At 40.7% G+C, this 20045-nt stretch overlaps 1 protein-coding gene across 2 annotated transcripts; it reads left to right on the top strand.

Moving 5' to 3' along the window:
- The first annotated feature begins 5105 nt into the window (after positions 1-5105).
- On the top strand, positions 5106-19811 carry luc7l3 (LUC7-like 3 pre-mRNA splicing factor). 2 transcript variants are annotated; one of them, XM_042011936.1, is made up of 11 exons: positions 5106-5328; positions 6239-6305; positions 6390-6429; positions 6511-6655; positions 6816-6890; positions 8398-8502; positions 8746-8907; positions 9183-9538; positions 16949-17127; positions 17316-17530; positions 19159-19811. In XM_042011936.1, the coding sequence occupies exons 1-10, from the start codon at positions 5230-5232 to the stop codon at positions 17495-17497; spliced, it is 1410 nt and encodes a 469-aa protein (XP_041867870.1). In that variant the 5' UTR covers positions 5106-5229; the 3' UTR covers positions 17498-17530; positions 19159-19811. The 2 variants fall into 2 exon arrangements, with proteins under 2 accessions (XP_041867870.1, XP_041867861.1); XM_042011927.1 differs by having other exon boundaries at positions 17316-19811.
- Positions 19812-20045: the final 234 nt, after the last annotated feature.

Here is a 20045-nt window from a genome sequence, read left to right as displayed (position 1 = left end):
CGTTGGGGGGAACGTTAAAATGTGACAACAATGCGCACAAATGTTAGTTCCCTTTTGAATATACCCACTATTTTTTATTTTATTTTTATTTTATTTTATTTATTTATTTATTGCCACTTGTCCCAATAAAAAAAATTGGTCACATTATCAAGACTTGGATTCTAATCTAGCAAAGTAACTCGAACGAGTAAAAAATAAACCCACACGTGTTGCACAGTTATGAACCACAGCGGATTAAGGATAGACTGCATCAAGAAAGGTTACACCAAAACTTGAAAAAATAGTGTATAAATAATTCCCACTACCAAGGTACTGTATTACTTTTCGTATCCATGCTACTAAAGTTGGACGACATGTATAACTTCTTTATACACTACACACATTATTTTGACATGTTGCATTCACTACACGTGGCCAGTAGAGAGAATTTGACATCTACACCTGCAGTCTGTTATTTTCTCAATCTAGCTGTAATTAACTGGTCACGAAACCAGAGCTTAATTTTTGGTGACCTTGTTGGCAAAAAGGTTATTATACAGTCAAAGTGACATAAAACATGGGTATTGCAGAAATACTTGGAGAGAATTCTTAAATAACCTTTTATTTATAAGATTTATTTTGAACAAACATTTCTAAGAAAGAAAAGCAAATATTCCACCCACAACATCAAAACATTTAAAGTTATATAAAAGGTAAAAGATGAAGTCATATACTTATCTAGTGCTAATCCTTTATCCATAATAACTCAGATAATAAATCTTTCACAGCATTACATCAGGATATTTGTCACATCACAAACCACACACAATGATATACCCTTTAAGAATACTATGACAATACAAAAAAAAAAAAACACAATAATAATAATAATAATAACAACAACAACGAATTTGATTATAATGTCATCACTCATAACCAGTTCTAAACTGACAGGGATGGGCCTAATAACTGTAAAGTGTAGTTACTTACTGCATAGGAATTAAATGTTAATATTTTTACCATTTATTACAAAATTTAATCTTTGTTACGATTACTTCAAAACCAAATAATAAAAAATGTGACAATGTCCAAAGGAAAAAAAAAGTTTTGTTCCAAGTTGTTTTTGGTTTCTGTTTATAACCATTAAACAACAACAAAACAAGAAAAAAAAAAAATAAAAAAAAACTTTGGTCTGTATGTATGTAGATCTCTTAAGTATTGTGCAGCATGCATCTGTTCTGTGCAAATTATTGTTGCTAGACAGTGGCTGCTTAGTTAAAGGATTTAGGAGGAGGGCACTTTGAGGCACTTACCATCAAATGTCATCTTCCATTTTGACTGTGAATAATAATAATAATAATAACAATAATAATAATAATAATAATAATAATAATAATAATAATAATAATAATAATAATAATAATAACAATAATAATAATAATAATAATAATAATAATAATAATAAGCTGGACAAAGACATCAGGAAGTCCAGCTCTGTCCTGGGCTGTTCTCTGGACTCAGTGTGGGGGTAGGTGACAAAAGGCTCCTGCAAAACTGACACCCATGCTGTGCCATGAGTCCCACCCCCTGCAGGATGTCCTGTCTGGTCTGGAGAGCAGCTTCAGTGACAGACTGGTCCATCCCAGCCGTGTGAAGGAGAGATACAGCAGGTCTTTCCTCCTTGCTGCTGTCGGACTTTACAACAAACACATGTAAACTGTCTTTACATATTTACATATGGTACAAACTCACCATGTTAGACCATATACTGTACATATTATTATTTATTATTTGTGTGTGTGTGTGTGTGTGTGTGTGTGTGTGTGTGTGTGTGTGTGTGTGTGTGTGTGTGTGTGTGTGTGTGTGTGTGTGTGTTCTTTTTTTAAATCACTTGCGTGCTTCTGCTTACTGCACCTATACTGTTGCAACAAAGCAATTTCCCCACGTCTCATTTTTTTATTTTTTTTATTCTTAACGTAAATCTTATGCATTAATTTAAATGCGCAATCAGAACATGATAAAGCAATCCTTGACAAATGTAACGTTATACACTTTTTAAAATTATAATTAGATCTTTATGTATAGTAGCTCTTTCTTCCTTATTCTTGATCAAATCATTATTGAATTCTATTAAATTTATTATTTTAGTAACGTTTCAGATTTTGTTTTGTTTTTCTTTTTGACCGTTAACAAAAGAAATGTCAAAGTCTTGAATTGTGTTTGTTTTGTAATAGTAAAAGTAATGACTGCTTTTCACTTAGTGAAGTTCTACTTTCATACATGTTCATAGTGAGTATTTATATTTAATGGGCATGATTTGACTGTTCTATTAAAATTTTATTTTACTATTAAGTTACACTTAGCATTTATATTATAAACTGCTGCTAATGGTCTAAAATGTTAATTTATCAGGGAGCTGAATAATTGTTTCCACATTTGTACATATATTTGCATTATTTAAAGGATATTTAGTTAATTTTTATTTATATTTTCAGATGTTCAAGGCCCACCAGTCTTGTTGGGGGTAGGAACTGACTAAAGGACTGGGAGGGATGGTGGATCGACTGGTGTGCAAAATACTAAAGAGCTATTTTCCTTTCTTTCACGGATACATGACAGTAATGGTCAACCAAACAAACACCGTACCTGTGTAAACCACCACATCTTATATGGGCTGTTTTTTGGACTTTGGGACATCAGGAGGATACTGAAGAAATGGTAACTGGTGAGTTCTTTGATGAATCAAAGTGCGGAACATTTGTCTGACTAACATGTCTAAATTTAAATGTGTGAACAAATAAAAGTTAAGTACACTTCTAATATCAATTTGTAAAATGCGATGTTCAACACTTCTAAAAAATTGCGATCCACAGCTGTCAAATATATTTCTCTTCATTCTTAAACCAATCAGAAGACTGTTTTGCAGAACATTTAGTGGTCCCTTCATAGTTCAGACACTTCTTTTGGTTTTTTTTGGTTATTAGAGAACAACATGCTGTAACAGCTGTCCATGTGCAGCCAAATTTGAGGAGCCTCATTACCTCCAGGTTTTTCAGATAAGATTATAGGGGTCAGTTTTCTCTTTTGTTGTGTTATGTTGCGGTTGCAGACTTTGCAGTATCCCACGAAGTTCCAGTTTGGATTCAATGTGTTTCTCAGTCTTTTGTCAGGATTTTAGGAGCTTCAGTCAAAATCAAAAGACACTGCAAATAACTAGTAAGGCCCACATTAGTTGAGGACAACAAAGGCTGAGAAAGATACTGTCGACGAGTGTTAAGTCAGGACAAAAATAATCAGTGTATTTCTGGATTATCATATTATTCAAGTAACCATGTAAACACCAGGACCTGGTGTATTTTATCAGATTATTGCAGTTATCAATCTAGATAAATTTAAATAACTTTATATATCTTTAAGGGGTACTTTAATAGCAAACTGATTATTATTCTGCACATGTACATGAAAAAAATAGCTCTTTATACCTACTGTTCCATATGTTCATATTCTGTCATGTTACTGTTTAGATAATTTAGAAATTATCCAAATCAACTGAACACATCATGTCTCTATTTCCAGTTTACACTTGACTCTGGAGAGGACCCTGTGGCACTGGAGTGCATGTCATGTTCCTGTGCCGCAGGTAAAGATCTGTGTAATCACATGGTAGCCCTGCTATTTCAGACAGCATGCTACAGGATTTGCACCAGAGGCAATGAATGATATGACAACTTGTAAGCCCAAAACAAAAAGAAGTACAAGAACTTGGCCCTGTGCCATTTGGCCCTGTCCTTTCCTATTAATGCCCTCCTGAAATAAATAAAGACTGGATTAGACACCCTGATGCCCCGTGTTTCCACAGTTACCTGTTGATGGCTACCAGTAAAATACGAGCCCTATTACAAGCAACAATGCTACCTGAAGAGCCTGACGGTTGTTATCGTTTTATGTAACCTTTTATTTTTTTATGTTAGTTACATTAAGAGTCTTATCTGATCATATTTATAATTAAAATAATGTGCATTGATTTTTATATTCTTTTGAAAAGGTGACACAGGAGAACTCAGCTGCTATTGAAGCTGGAACCAGGCAGCAGTGAGAATGCCAGTTATGGACCCTCACAGCCAGCCGTTTCTACGATATATGCCATGTTCATGGGGAGTCTTCTGCCATATCCTTGGCTTCTCACATCCGGAGGGGAACTCCTCGAACAGCTGCCGTGAAACAGGTTTGGACCTGGAATACTGCGGCTGTATTCAGATTTTTGTGGTGTTTCAGTGCCACCTTGTGGAGTAATCATCCACCCAGATGCACCATCATCCTTGTGAAATGCCTGAATTTGGCCTGGCAGAGGTCAAGACCTGCAACGTGGAAAATGTTGAACAGGTCAAACACCTGACCACAGTTAAAGATGAAGCCTGCTAACGGAAGACTCACAAGTACTACTTTCAGGTACAAGGACAACCAGCCATAAGTGGCCTTCAGTGGTGTGGCTTCATCACAGATACACACACTGACTTAACAACTGAGAGTGTTTAGGGATGAGGAGATTATCCACTCAATGCGCCAAAAGCTTGATGACTTATACTTTAACATCTACATGGGTGTTATCTTAGGTAGTAAAGTTTAAAACATAACTTGAGAGTGCAGTGTAGTAGAGCAAGTGAATAGAAGTCAGTAGGTATTGCCTAGTTGATACAAGCAATTCCTCCTTCACCAAAAAAATGGTTTAGATGGTATTTGGTTGGTTTTATTTATTTATTTTTGTCGATATGCACAAAACATGGTGTAAAAGAAACCTACATCAAGTGATGTAAAAACTCAACATACACTATTAAAATAGAGAAATGCAAATAACAAATCTTAAATAATTTATACAAGCAAAAACACACCTGTTACAGACAAGAAAAAAAAAAAACAAAAAAAACAAAAACCTACAAGGGGTTGTTGTGTTGTGTGTATACGTGAGGGTCATTTTAGAAGTCTGGACAGAATAATTGAGTTTTGAACCAATGAATATATTTTTATTTATTATTTAAGAATTTCACTAATTAGCTTTTGAACTCCATGGTGCCGCATTTGTACTTCCGGTTCAAACACACACTGTTCTTGTGGACTGGTTGGACCACGAGCGGGCGTTGTTACCTCGTCTGCCATTTTGATTAGATGTACTTTGCGCAGTGTATGGTCTGAACTGGCTCTTATTTATATATCATAGTATTCCGAGTTAAAGCTATAATATTTTAGGAAAAAATGCTTTCCGCCGCCCAGTTACTCGATGAGTTAATGGGCCGAGACAGAAATTTGGCCCCGGACGAGAAGCGATCCAACGTACGATGGGACGACGAGAGCGTAAGTTAGCATTATAGCTAATGTTAGCCTAGCTGATCGGAGAATCCAACGTGATGTTAGCAATGTGTGTTATCTGATTTTATACTATTGTGAACGTGTGAAACAGTTGTCTCGGTCCATCAGTCATTGGTTTGGGTTTTCATAGCTAGAAAATGTTAGTCAAAGGTACTTTAAGCCCATTCTAGGCTCGCGTGTTAACAGAATTAGCATCAGTTTGCTAACGATTAAGCTAATTCAATTGGTCACAATGAAGCATGTGCACGTTTTTTGCTCTTATCTGATACGAGGTCAAATTTGAGCAGTAATTATAGTTTTTGATTACTTCAGTCTGATTGAATATGCGGATCATACGCTTGCATGCACATGTGTTTTAAGTACAAGTATTGGTCCCCTGCATCAGTTTCACTTCAACACATTTTGTATTTGATTTGTGTTTGATTTGTTCTTTTGTTAGTTTCATGTAGCCCTGATTCGATGCTATTCATGTCAAAAACATATAATGATATAGAGTCCAAGTCAGTATTTGGCCTGGTAATGTAGTCGCATCCAGCATAGTTTCTGTAAAGTGGTCCATCGACAGTTGAATAGCGTACAACGCTCTTATTATACCACTATGTGCAATAGGAGGGTATTGGGAACACGCACCAGCTCATGTAAGTCAAGAACACTTACCTCTGTTTTATGGACTTTGGATACAGGCACCTTGCTCTAGAGCTCTGATAAGTTAAGTGTCTAATCTAGGATGATACCACGGTTCCTCAGTCTAAAGAAAATGTGGAAACTGTTGTTTCCTCATGCAAGTCAGATCCCATTAGGGCATTTTTATTGTTTACCTGCAGTAAAGGAAGAGGTCCAAGAAAGCTGCATCATATTATATAGATATATTTTAAATATTCCTTTTTCTATTCAGGTCTGCCGATACTACCTATGTGGCTTCTGTCCAGCCGAGCTTTTCACAAACACACGCTCTGATTTGGGTACGTTGACATCTTGGAAGAGCAATAAATGTGACATCTATCAATATTTATTTGCAGTTAATATTATTTTTTTCCATATCCCAGGCCCTTGTGAGAAAATCCACGATGAAAATCTCAGAAAAATGTAAGTTGTAATCGGGATGTCTGTAATAACTTCTGCGTTTGTCTTGGCATTTTCCCTAATAATCTGCATTCCTTTTCACAGGTATGAGAAAAGCTCTCGGTTTATGAAAGAGGGCTATGAGCGTGACTTCCTGCGGTATCTGCAGTCACTCCTGGCAGAAGTGGAACGGCGGATCCGTAGAGGGCACGCCCGGCTTGCACTTTCCCAGGCTCAGCAGAATGCAGGGGTTTGTGCTTTGACTTGATAACATAATTCTGTACACACAATGTGCATGCTGCATGCTCAGTACATTTCTCTGTCATCATAGGTTGTTAGGAAAATTGCTAAGCTACGGAAAACATTTAAATGGCCTCTGTTCCTGATATACAGTGTGTGTATTTCTGCAGGGACCTGGTCCATCAGGAAAGAATGAAGAAAAAGCCCAGGTTCTAACAGAGAAGATTGAAGACCTGGTTGTACAGGTTTGCAGCTATTTTATGGAAGTTAAACTGATTTCATAAATGAGTAGTAGTATCTGTTAATTTCAAAAGTGCATGCTATCATTTGTAGGGATGTCACAATTATTTAATTCTACATTTAATTGAGTATTAAACACTACGATTAATTAATCGTAATGATCCATCAATATCGTCACTTTCTATAAAAGTTTTTGTCCGAATAAACAGCAAATCAGCGCAACTTCTGCACAGAACAAAAACAGTTACACCTCATCCATGTGTTGCTTTGTTTTTTTCCATGTGAGTTGGAGAAGAGGCGTGTTTGAGTGGGACGCTAGAACAGAGGAAGAATTATTCCCTCCAAACAAATAGTCATCCTTGTTGGATTTTTTTCCGGGTTATCCTTAAAGCAAAAGACCAAGGTAACATTGTGGAGGCCGGTTCACCAGCTTGTAAAACATGAAATAAAAAGTTGCAGAAAACTGGATAAAAATTAAATACGTTTCACCGCCTGTTGGATAACCACCAGCTTTTTATGTTAAAGATAAATGTACAGTAGTTTGGTTAAAGGATGCTAATGTTTATCTAACGTAACATTGAAATTAAATGCTGTTGTGTCATTTGCTATTTTGTAATCATGTATGTTTCAGGTTGGTCTTGCGTCACAACATCACAACATGTTCAATGGACGTTATATTATACAGATGAGGAAAAAAACCAACAAACTAAATATGTATTTTGTGACAGTTTCTCTGTTCAAGCATAACCAACCCGCCATCTGGCTTTTAGTCATCAGTGTGCAATAGTTGTAGTCCGTAGAAGAAAGCGTGTTTAATTCCAGATACCTCGTCTTGTTTCTGTATTTCTCTTGTTCCAGTATTATTTGTCAAACATCAGCTATTCTGCTAAAGGAAAGCTGGAAGTCAAGGCTAGCTAGATATTTTTCCTGTGTAAATTCTCTACTGAAGAAGAAAAGAAATGTTCAAAACCATTTCAAGTTCAGTTGAGGTCCTGTATATATTATAGTCTTCTGTAGCACTTTGAGGTTCCCTGTAATATAAAGTGCAACACAAAGTATTATTATTATTATTATTATTATTATTATTATTATGACATGTTTTCTTTGAGAGAAATCCAAAGTTAAAATGTAGGTTTTATTTCTACATATTTAGTTATGAGACTTCTTGTTTACTTTGTTAAATTATTTTGTTTTGTTGGCATCAAAGATAGAAATAAATAGAACATAAAGACCTAGGAGTGTTCATGTGGGTCTACAAATTTATAGTTTTAGGAAATTAATTAATGCAGCTCTTTGTGATAATAAAAAAAATCTGTAACTGTGACATCCCTATTCATTTGAATGTTGCTCATATTTGTCAGATGTCTGCTGGGAAACACCACTGACATCTTCTTACATTAACATGAAATTGACTTTAATGACATAAAAAGTATAAAAGCTGGACATGCATTATTATGGACGCTTAATGCTTGTCGCAGTTAAATACAGCATGGTGCATTTGCTTGTTCTCAGATTGAGGAGCTGGGTTCAGAGGGTCGTGTGGAGGAGGCTCAGGGAATGATGAAGTTGGTGGAGCAGCTGAAGGAGGAGAGGGAGCTGCTCAGCTCCACCCCTTCGGTGAGTCATTTAGCCCTGGCTAATCAGCCTACAGACATTGCTCAAGATAGTCGGTGCTCCTCCTGTAATGCTGTCTGTTTCCAAACACAAGTTTTTATCCTATTATAAATAGTTAGCTAAAAAGAGCCTTTGTACACCTGCCAATAAAAGTTCTGCTCTTCAAATGCTCTACTAAAAGTGAAGTATTTAGTCATTTATTCATTCCTGAAGTAGAATTAATGCAGTGTTTGTACATTTATCCAGACCATTGAAAGCTTTGCAGCTCAGGAGAAACAGATGGAGGTGTGTGAGGTGTGTGGAGCCTTCCTCATTGTGGGTGATGCACAGTCCCGAGTAGATGACCATTTGATGGGCAAGCAGCACATGGGCTATGCTAAGATCAAATCCACTGTAGAGGAACTTAAGGTAATGGGACCATATATGCATGTGTTTGTGTTATATTAACTGTGCATTTTAAATTTTTGCTATTTGATTGATTCATATATAATTTTTACTCCTCTTCTTAGAAATACTTACTGCACCTGGAAACACAAATACTTAAACAATATATGTTTAAGTTTTGTCTTAACTTTATAAATTATCTGTTTGCAATAGTAATATTAGGGATTGTCTGTTAGCTTTAGGCACTTTGTGATTTATTTATCTTTTAAATTGGCCGTTAAATGCTTGTTTGTTCTCAGGAAAAACTGCGTCGCCGTTCTGAGGACCCTCAAGGTGAAAACCCAGCCCTCAAACGGGACAGAGAAGACCGCGAGCGCGAGAGGGAGGAACGGGAGAAAAAGCGCAAAGAAGAAGAGGAGAAGGAGAAGGAGCGAGAGAAGGAGAGGGAACGAGAGAGGGAGAGAGAGCGCGAGAGGGAGAGAGACAGAGAGCGGGAACGAGAGAGAGACCGCGAGAAGGAGAGAAGAGCGCGTAGAAGCCACTCCAACAGCCGCCACTCCAGCCGAGCGTCAGACAGGAAACGGAGCAGGTCCCGTGACCGCCGGAGGTCCAGAAGCAGAGACAAGGACAGGGACCGGGACCGCAGGCGCAGCAGGTAAGTCTGAAAGTTGTGCCTTTCTAGATGTCCTCGTCCTGTCATTGGGCTTTAGCTCTGTAAAGGAAAAGTTATTTCCTACCCACGGTTGTACACTGTAACCCAGGGCTACTCAATTCGGTCCTATGAGGGCCGCAATCCAGCAGGTTTTCCATGTATCCCTGCACCAACACACCTGAGTCAAATTAATGAGTCATTGTGTAGAACCTGATTGGCTGTTAGAGCCACCTAATTTGACTCAGGTGTGTTGGTGCAGGGATACATGGAAAACCTGCTGGATTGCGGCCCTCGTAGGACCGAATTGAGTAGCCCTGCTGTAACCTTTTATTACATTTTGCAGCAGTAATGATCATCAAACATCAGTGTTTCCTAGGGGTGAGCCGATTCACAATTTAATCAGTTCATCGCGGTGCGTCACAAGCTAACTCAATATCTGTTTGTAAATGTTCAAAAATTATTGTTTTTCAAAATAATTAAATGACAGGAATACAGCTGCAACGTGTGGCAACAACATAAAAGTTGCTTGTGGCAAACAGTAAACCACAGAGATACCAAGAAGGCTGCAGCTGGCCTTTCAGCCGCTGTTACTGAGAGTGTGATTTACTCATCAGGTGTGACGGCTAGCGTTTGGAAACATTTTAGTTTTTATGAACATGAAAACAGACAAGACCTGGACAAGCATAAAAAAAATACATAATTAAAATTTAATGGGCATGGGCCAGTGTCATTTTCATCCAGGATGACAAAATTATTTAGTTGACGACCCTTTTTTTTTTTTTTTTTTTCTTTTCCATAATGATAACAAGATGGTGACGAGCTAAACATGGCTGTTTGAAGACTAAAACATCAAAGAGCCATGATGTGTGAGTTTTGGTTGATGAGACTGGACAAAAATGTTAGTGGGTAGTCTGTCAAATGTTCAGAATACATGACATTTCTGTGTATTCTGTAATCTGACTACCAAAAGTCGGGTCAGTGTGACATTTGAAGTGTTGTTTGTGGTAATCCAGACTAATTTCTTTCCACCAGGTCCCAGTAGCTATAGTTGGTCTCAGACCAGCAGCTATGTTCTGCCCGGTGTGATCTGGAAAAAATCAGTCTGGAGACATTTCGTTTTCATGTTGAAATCCACGTCAATAAAATGTAGCGTGACAGTGGGCTGTGGGAGGAGTCTGCAGCAGAGCACTGCAAGTGGCGCTTGATTTGCAACTGAAAACAGCACAAGAGGAAACTGTGAAGGATGAAAATAGATAGATAGATAGATAGATAGATAGATAGAAGTACTTTATTCATCTCAAGCTGGGAAATTTAGGTGTTGCAGCGGTACAGTCATTTAGCAGTTGTGCTTCTTAAGGTAGCAAAAAAAAATAGAAAACAGTATAAAAATTTCAATATTTACAAGACTTATACAAGGAGATATTTAGCTATACACAGTAAGAGTGAGAATAGCCAGCAAATAATATAGTCCAGTGCAATGATTAGTAGTGAAGATGAGGAGTTTAACTGTGCAATGTTGATCCAGTCAGTGCAAAATTCACCAGTTACAACAGTCACTCATATTGTTATCTCTAAGACCATGATGACAGTCTTATTGCGTGTGGCAGGAAAGATTTCCTAAAGCGGTCCTTGAGACAGCGAAGCTGTCTGAGCCTTTTGGAAAAGGAGCTCCGCTGTCTGTCCAGCACAGGGTGGAGAGGGTGGTCCGGGTTATCCAAGATAGATAACAGTTTGTTCAGTGTCCTCTCCACCACTGCTTCTAAAGTGTCCTGTCTGCAGCCAATGACAGAGCCAGCCTTCCTGATCAGTTTGTTCAGTCTGTTGGTGTCACTGGCTGCAATGCCCCCCCCCACAGATGAAAACAGGGCACCGGCCACCACAGACTGGTAAAAGATTTCCAGCATCTTGCTGCACATGTTGAATGACCGCAGCTTCCTCAGGAAGTAGAGTCTGCTGCAGGCCTTCTTGTACACAGCTGTGCTGTTGGTCTTCCAACTCAGTCTGTTATCGATAGTCACTCCCAGGTATTTATATTCCTCAACCGTGTCCACATCACTACCCAGGATGCAGAGGGGCTGTGGAGCTGATCCCTTCTTCCTGAAGTCTAACACCATCTCTTTGGTCTTGTCCACATTAAGCAGCAGGTGATTCTTACCCGCCCACTCCACAAATCCGTCCACCAGCCCCCTGTACTCCTCCTCCCGTCCACCACTTATACACCCATCAACTGCAGAGTCGTCAGAATATTTCTGAAGGTGACATGACTCTGAGTTGTACTGAAAGTCTGGTGTATAAGGTGAACAGGAATGGAGAGCGCACAGTGCCCTGCGGGGCTCCTACATCACTCATCACCACATCAGACAGGACACCGCCCAGCCGGACAAACTGCGGCCTGTCTGTCAGGTAATCAGCGATCCAGGAGACAGAGGACCCGCCGACACCCATCAGCCGCAGCTTCCCACTCAGTAAAGAAGGCTGGATGGTGTTGAAGGCACTGGAGAAGTCAAAGAATGTGACTCTCACAATGCCTCCACTACCATCCAGGTGCGAGTGAGCTAGCTGCAGCAGATAGGTGACAGCATCATCCACCCCCACACGTGGCCGGTAGGCAAACTGCAGAGGGTCGAGAGAAGGTTTCACCAGCGGCCTCAGGTGGGCCAACACCAGCCTCTCCAGCACCTTCATCACATGTGATGTAAGGGCAACTGGACGGTAATCACTGAGGCCAGATGGAGATGACTTCTTAGGAACAGGAACCAGGCAGGAGGTCTTCCAAAGTTGTGGCACCTTCTCCAGGCTGAGGCTCAGATTGAAGAGGTGCTGGAGAACTACAGACAGCTGGCTGGCACAGGTCCTCAGTATCCTGGGGCTGATACCGTCCGGGCCAGCAGCCTTGTGTCTGTTCACTCTCTCCAGCTGTCTCCTCACCTGCCAGGCTGTTACAGTCAAGCCAGGGGAAGGGGTTGGGGCGGGGGGAGGTGTTATGGGTTGAAGTCCAGTCTGATCCAGTGGGCTCACTGTTGGGGGGGGAGGGGAGAGCAGTGGAGCAGTTGGAAGAGGAGGGGGGAGGTGTGGGATGGCTGGGGTAGGGGCAGAGGAGACTGGGGCAGTCTGAGAGCTAAACCTGTTGAAAAAGGTGTTAAGCTCGTTAGCTCTCTCCCTATTACCATCAGCCAGTCTGCCTCTCCCCCCACATCCTGTGATCTCCTTCATTCCAGACCACACCTCCCTCATGTTGTTCTTCTGGAGTTTGGCCTCCAGCTTCCTCTTGTAGGAGTCCTTACACTCCCTCAACTTGTCCCTCAGTTGGTGCTGCACCCTCCTGAGCTCCTCCCTGTCTCCAGACCTGAAGGCTCTCTTCTTCTTGTTGAGTAGGGTCTTCAGGTCGCTAGTGATCCACGGCTTGTTGTTTGGGAAGTATCTAACAGTCCTGGAGGACATGACGGTGTCCTCACAGAATTTGATGTATTACGTGATGCTGTCCGTCATACCGTTGATGTCCTCCCCGTGAGGCAGGCAGAGTGCATCCCAGTCTGTGCAGTCAAAGCAGTCCTGCAGGGCCTCCTCAGCCTCCTGTGTCCACCTCCTCACTCTCCTTGTGGGCACAGGCTGCCGCCGGACAATAGGCACATACTTTGGTGAAAGCAGAACCAGGTTGTGATCTGACCTGCCGAGGGGGGAAGGGCGGTTGCACTGTATGCTCCCTGTACGTTTGCATACAGTAGGTCCAGAGTTTTATTGTCCCAAGTGGAGCAGTCCACATACTGAGTGAAGTCAGTCAGTGTTCTGTCCATGCTAGCATGATTAAAGTCCCCTGTGATTACCATGAAGGCATTTGGTTGCTGCGTCTGCAACCGGGAGACGACGGAGCTGATGAGGTCAGCGGCGGCCTCCGCATCAGCTGATGGGGGAATGTAAGCAGTTAACACAATGGCTGATGTAAACTCTCTTGGCAAGTAATACGGCCGTAGCCCAACAGCCAGCAGTTCCACGTTTGGGTTGCAGAGACGTTCCTTGACACAGACGTGTCCGGGATTGCACCAACTTTCATTCACATAAAGCACAATCCCTCCTCCCTTCTTCTTACCGCTGTCTGTCACGCCTCTGTTCGCCCGCACGGTCACAAAGCCGGGTGCACCAACGCTGTGGTCCGGAATATGTGAGTGCAGCCACGACTCCGTAAAACTCAGTAAACTGCACTCACGGTACTCCCTCTGTGTTTTAATCAGCGCCGCCAGCTCGTCCATCTTGTTCGCCAGAGAGCGCACATTCCCCATTATGATGGCAGGAACAGCAGGCTTGTATCTCCACTTCTTTGCCTTCACCCTCACTCCGGCTCTGCATCCCCGGCGTCTCCTCCGTAGCTCCTTCGGGATATCGTGCCTGACCCCCGGCGACAGTACAGGTTTACTCAGCGCTAACAGCTGGTCGCGAGAGTAAACAATGGGCCTGCCACTGTGAGCGTTGCTCTCGGTTACGAGGAGTAACGAGAGCAGCAATAAAAGTGAAAAGAAGAACTTGGAGCATACAAAAACCATTGCTGTTCCGTTGCAATAAATAATAAACACAGCGAAAAACCAAAGGAAAGATAAAATAAATACTAAATAAATACTAAATAACAGTAAAAGCACCCGCAGAACTGGAGCTGCTGCAACAGGCGTCCGACCAGGACGGAGGCGCTAATCAATAATCGGATCATTTCATTTTTATGATCGTTGAAAGCCCAGATCGTAATTGTGATTAAAATTCGATTAATCGCCCAGCCCTACTAAGTGTTGGCTCAGTTTATGTGAAAGCAAGGTATGTGACAAAACAATAGTTTTTAGTGATGGAATAAAACTTTCAGCCAAGAGACATATTGATCAAATAAACATGCCTCCTGTAGCACCTTTTATCAAGCAGTTCACACTGTGTGTGCAAATGAGAGCGCATTGCAGTGCACACTCAGCAACTGGTCAGTGCTGTATCAGGTCTGACCATAGTCATTAATGTCCTTAAGAGAGGGATCAAAGATGAGCTACAGCCGGTGGTAAAGGGCTCTCAATGCCAGCAGACCCAGAGTGCAGCAGCGAGAACCCATCCTGCATGGCATAGCATTCACCACAGCAACACGGTGATATGTTTCAATAATCTTTGCCTCTGGCATTCCAAAAATACACGATTAGAAAAAACGTGGTCTCTCCGTCGCCTTTGAGATGTCTATCCTCCTCCTTTCAATAATAACTGCAGCCATTTCTGTGTAAATTTATGTCAGTTAATACCTGCCTTTTAAATGTGCTAAATGTAGATGCAAAATTAGCCAGTGCAGTCAGTTTCATGTTTGGTAAATCACATTGCGTGTTCTTGTTCTGATCCTCCCAATATTTTGCGTGTTCCGGTAGAAACACCCATATATTCATGAAGTGCAAATGCACCAAATGGATTGCGCGCATTACTTTGTCCATTTAACCTCTTAAACCCTAGGGTTTTTGGAGGTGTAGTTCGTCTGAACAGGACTACCTACTAATACTAGACTAAACCTTTTTGAGTTTTTCAAGTAAAACTGGACTAAAATGATCACATTTAGAAATGACAAAAATGTGACCAAAACTAATAAGCATTTTCGTCCAAAAGACAAAGATGGCTGCCAAAAACACTTGCTAGCAGACCAGGATTATATCTTTTTCTTTAGATATTGACATTAAATACTGTGTTTTGTTGTGGAAGTTTTACATAACAGCATTACAAAGTATCAGGCAATGAAGAAGCATTTTTTGGAGCTGGATTTTCATTCGGCTGCAAAGAACACAGTTTAAATCGCGGACTGTGGATGTTTGGTTTTTGCAAAGCAATCTCGCTTTAAAATAATGTCGCTGTGATCAGCTGCATTTTTATAAAGACATGACTCAGTGCAATATGATGTAAGCTGTATTAAGTATGTTGCTAATAATAATCCACCTCCAAAGATGATACTGTGCCTGTTTGGGTAGCGGGTTTTACATCAAGTCGGGTCCAGATTTGGCTGGGAGATAATGTAATAGATCGTATGGTAATGATAACAGGTGCTCGTGGATGCATGTTGAACAAATTGGACCCATGCAGGACTCTGCTCGAAGCTGGATATTTAATTTATTCAGCTTTTCAGACCCGCGTCTTAGACGGGCCAGTTTTACACCATTCATAATCTCTTCAGTTTAGGGATAATGTGTGTGTGTGTGTGTGTTTAGCAGTATTTCCTACTTCTGGCACCCAAGCATGTTTTCATCTTTCATCTTAAAAGTTTCATCTTAAAAACTGAAATGGCATACTGATGTGAGGGGGGTGTAATAAGACGTCTTTTAACAAATTTTTTGCAAAGCCAGGAACAAGATATCTGCGTCCTTTCATCCCAGTTACCTGTTTCTCCATCTCTGGGGTCTTTGTGAAGGATGCGTTAATAAAGCCACATACAGGATTATCCTAGATAATCATTTACTCCTTTATGCAAAGACTGCTTCCCAATTTTGAGGATTACAGCAGGAAAATCCGCCAGGCTACAGCCAAGGTCTGGTTGGATGATCACCACATCAAGAGCCTGTCATGGCGAACTCCATCTCCAGACCCAAACCATGTTAAAAACCTTTGGAATAACATAAAAAGGAAGATAGATGGTCATAAACTATCAAGCAAAGATGGGTGGTTTGATTTTTTGCAGCAAGAGTGGTAGAAAGTTACCTAATGACAATTTGAGCAGTGGTCTCTTATATTTTCTGAAGCTGTATTTTCAAAACTGCAGCCATAAACAGAACCAAAGTGGTGGTTTGTTTATTTTCTGTACCACTGAGTCCAATGAAGGGTTGCAAGAAAGCTGGAGCCAGGCGAGAGGCAGGGTACACCCTGGACAGGTCATCAGTCTATGGCAGGGCGAACATTGAAAGACAAACAACCAATCATGCACACACTCACTCCTAGGGAAAATTTAAAATTTTGGACAGTGGGAGGAAGCCGGAGTATCCGAAGACAACCCACGCATACACAGGGAGAACATGCAAACCCTCCACCGGCCGAGGCTTGAACCAGCAACCATCTTGCTGTGACGCTGCGGTGCTAACCACCACACCACCATATAGCCCGCAAGTTTGAGCAGTGGTCTCTTATATTTTCTGGATTTTTTTTTTCAACCAAAACCAGGCAAAACTGCAGCCATTAACAGAACGAAAGTGGTGGTATGGTAGAAAATTAGACAGACCAAATGTGTTATGTAAGTTTCCATGATCAAAGCTATTGCAAATCTAGTTTGTTGTACAGTATGAGGTTCATTGCTCACCTGCTTAAAAAAATGCATTATGTGCAAGAGACATGCACCTCTAGAATAAACCTGTTCTGCACCAAAATAAATAAATAAATAAATCTAATATGTTTTGTAAAATAAGGATTTTCTTTTCCTTTCTCTAGGAGCCGGGACAGAGAAAGGAGGCGCAGCCGTGAGCGTTCGGACAGGAAACGGCGCTCACGCAGTCGTGACAGGAGGCGGTCGCGCAGCTCAGAACGCAAGTCTCATCGTCACCGTAGCCACAGCAGGGACAGAGACAGAGGAAAGGACAAAGAGAAAGAGCGGTCATCAAAAGACAAAGGTAAGACTTACTATTCTCAGCTCCTTCAAATGTCAGTATTTCCCTACTAATTACTTTCCAATAGCAGGTGCAGGCTCTGGACGATATGACTTGTAATTTTGGTGTGTGTATTGGCCTCTGTGGTATTTGTCAGACAGTAATCAAATAAGAAGTGGTTACCTGACTGTAAATGCGAAAAATGTTTTCAGACCGTAAGGCGACAGAGGAGAAGAGCAGCTCTAAGAAAGACAAGCACGGTGACAGCGATGCAGCTGCCGTCAAGGCTTCATCAGAGGTGGAACCGATGCAGACTGAGGCGCCTGCCTCCTCCCCTCTGCTTAATGGCCAGCAAGAGCTCCTCCATTCTGAAGGTGACACTCAGTCCAATTAAAACTGATCTGATAGGACCTCAGATCAGGCTCAGGTAAGTGCGTCCTCCTCTTCACTCCCCCTCTGGCTCTTAACCCACCCTTTCACACCCCTCCAACCCTCCCGCCTCCCTGTACCCTTCCTCTCGCCTTTTCCCAATCTGTTTATGTTCAGTTCAATGCCTATGATTTTGTCTTTTGTACTATATGCAAATATCTTTATCCTGTTTTTGATTAGTGCATCGTAAGTATGCACTGAAGATGAAGGACTAGGCCCGATGAATGAGAAGAAGGTAGAAAGCATTCACAGAAAGCCAAGAGGGAAAGGCCAGTGTAGCCCTGAGCAAACATGCCCGGAGGTACCCCTCGTTTTGTATCGGTTTCTGATCCTTATAGTTGTATATTTCACTCTGTGGACAACATGGCAAAAGAAAAAAAGAAAGAAAAAACACGTTGACTAAACAAATCAAATTACCTGCCTGTATTTATCTGTTTTTATTTTATTTTTTATTTTCTAGCTTTGAAACCGGAAAATGTAATAATTGTTATTTGTTGACATCACATTCTATGTAGGGAGGAAATTTAGTCACTGTGTGTATACATGTGTACATATATCATGGGAATGTCCCCTTCTTAGGTGTAAACACACGTACATTTAGCCTTCGTATAAAAGTGTATGTGACAAACAAGCCATTTATTTAGCCGTAATCATAACTCAAATGCCATGGATATATATATTTTTTTGTCCAGCTTACTGTGCCTGATAATGCCATGCACTGTGTGTTTGGGGGGGGTGTTATAGACCTGGGGGCCTAATGTCACTGACTAACTGGAGGGTAGGGTTTATCGGATGAATTGCAGCTGACTTCCATACCTCACACAGCGTTGGTGTTGTGAGCGAGACCACATGAGAAAAAGGGCAAATTAAAAATCATGGATACTGACTGTCAAACTGTGCAGGTACTCACCCCAGGTACTCCTTTCTCTACCCACATCCATTTCTGAATGCTGTTGCCTGTCAGAAAAAAAACAAACTACTGTACAGCTGTAGATCATGAATTGAAAGTTGGATTGTGTGTACATTTTGAATTGTGTTTTCTCTGCTTCTGTATTTGGTAATATGTTGCGGGAAGGGGAGTCACTACTTTGAATTATCAGAGACACTGTCAGCCTACTTGATATACCTGTGCCAACAGCTGAAATGTCCCTGACATTTCTTAGTGTACGTCAAATGACAGTGTTCAAGCTTCAGCTACATACATATATAAATTGTTTTTGGTTAAAGAGGGAAACCAATTATGTTACAAAGCAATCAATTAGACTTTTCACTTTGGCAAAGGGAATATCAATTAGTTTTATCACCAGCTGTAGCGTGAACATAAATGGTAATAGACCACATGGGTTGATGACTTCTGAATAATTGAATGAAAGTGCTCATGAAAGTAAAAGGATACCTTGACCATTTACACTTAAGGCTTCAAAAGCCCACGTTGCTAGTTAATTAGCAGTATGTTGCATTATTGGCAGTGTCTCTTTATAATTTGCACTTTCCTCTGTGAATGAATTGAGGGATTTGTTTGGCTAGAACAGATTATTGTTGCTCATGTAGCAGCAGATGTTGCTACAAGCACTTGTTGTGGGACCTTTGCTAACACTGGATTTTGTGGCCGTTTTTGCTCAACAGGGGAAGCTGGGATATCTAGTGGAGGAAGAAGTGGAAGACCACACCCATCCTTACCCTGAACCTGACACTTCGCTGCTTAAAAACAAGGTGAACCACAAATGTGTAGTGGCTTATTTAAGAAATGAACATAAAGTACACATGTAAATGAGGAAAGAGGAACATGTTTTTTTCTTGTTTCATTACCTGTCAATCCTTTGTGGCTGGATGAGGATAGTTGTGGTTCATCTAAAATTCATCTGATTTATTGGTTTAGATGGCAGCCAGACATCACTTATTTACCAGATGTAGAAGTTCTTTCTGGGATTTTGGTTTGTTTTCTTTTTTTTGGATAATCTTTCCACATCCTCAGTGTTTCTTGGCATTTAGTGAAAGTGAAATAAAAACAGTGCTTGTGGTTTGTATTGGTTTGTCAGGTTCTTATTCTCTTCCTGACCTCCTTTTTTAAAGTCAGTGGAAAGCGTATGTACAATGTAAGACCCTTGACAGGGAGTGTCTCTTTTCTCCTCCACTTAGAGCTCACATTGATTGCTCTTGTTCCATAACTGTAAAATATTCTGAATTAAATTTCATCAAAAGCTTTTCAAGACTTGTTTAATTTCGCCTTGCTTTTAATGTCCAATTTGTCATGTTGAATAAAAAAAGAATAAAATAAAGTTATTTTTTTTCTTGTCTTTGTCTTGAAGTGCAAGCCCTGGTAATAGAAGTTTAATCTTTATGAAGCAATTGGTTTGTTTTGCGCTTCATTTTAACAACATATAAGTCAGCAATGGTCAAAGCTTTTAGTTTATAAAAATTCATATATAGATTGCACAGCCACTTTAGTAGGTACACCTTTCTAGTAACAGGTTGGACCCCTTTTGCTTCAGAACTGACATAATTTTTCATGA

Source organism: Melanotaenia boesemani, chromosome 2, assembly GCF_017639745.1.
Source record: "Melanotaenia boesemani isolate fMelBoe1 chromosome 2, fMelBoe1.pri, whole genome shotgun sequence".
Lineage (NCBI taxonomy): Eukaryota > Metazoa > Chordata > Actinopteri > Atheriniformes > Melanotaeniidae > Melanotaenia > Melanotaenia boesemani.
This window is presented reverse-complemented; position numbering and strand designations above follow the sequence as displayed.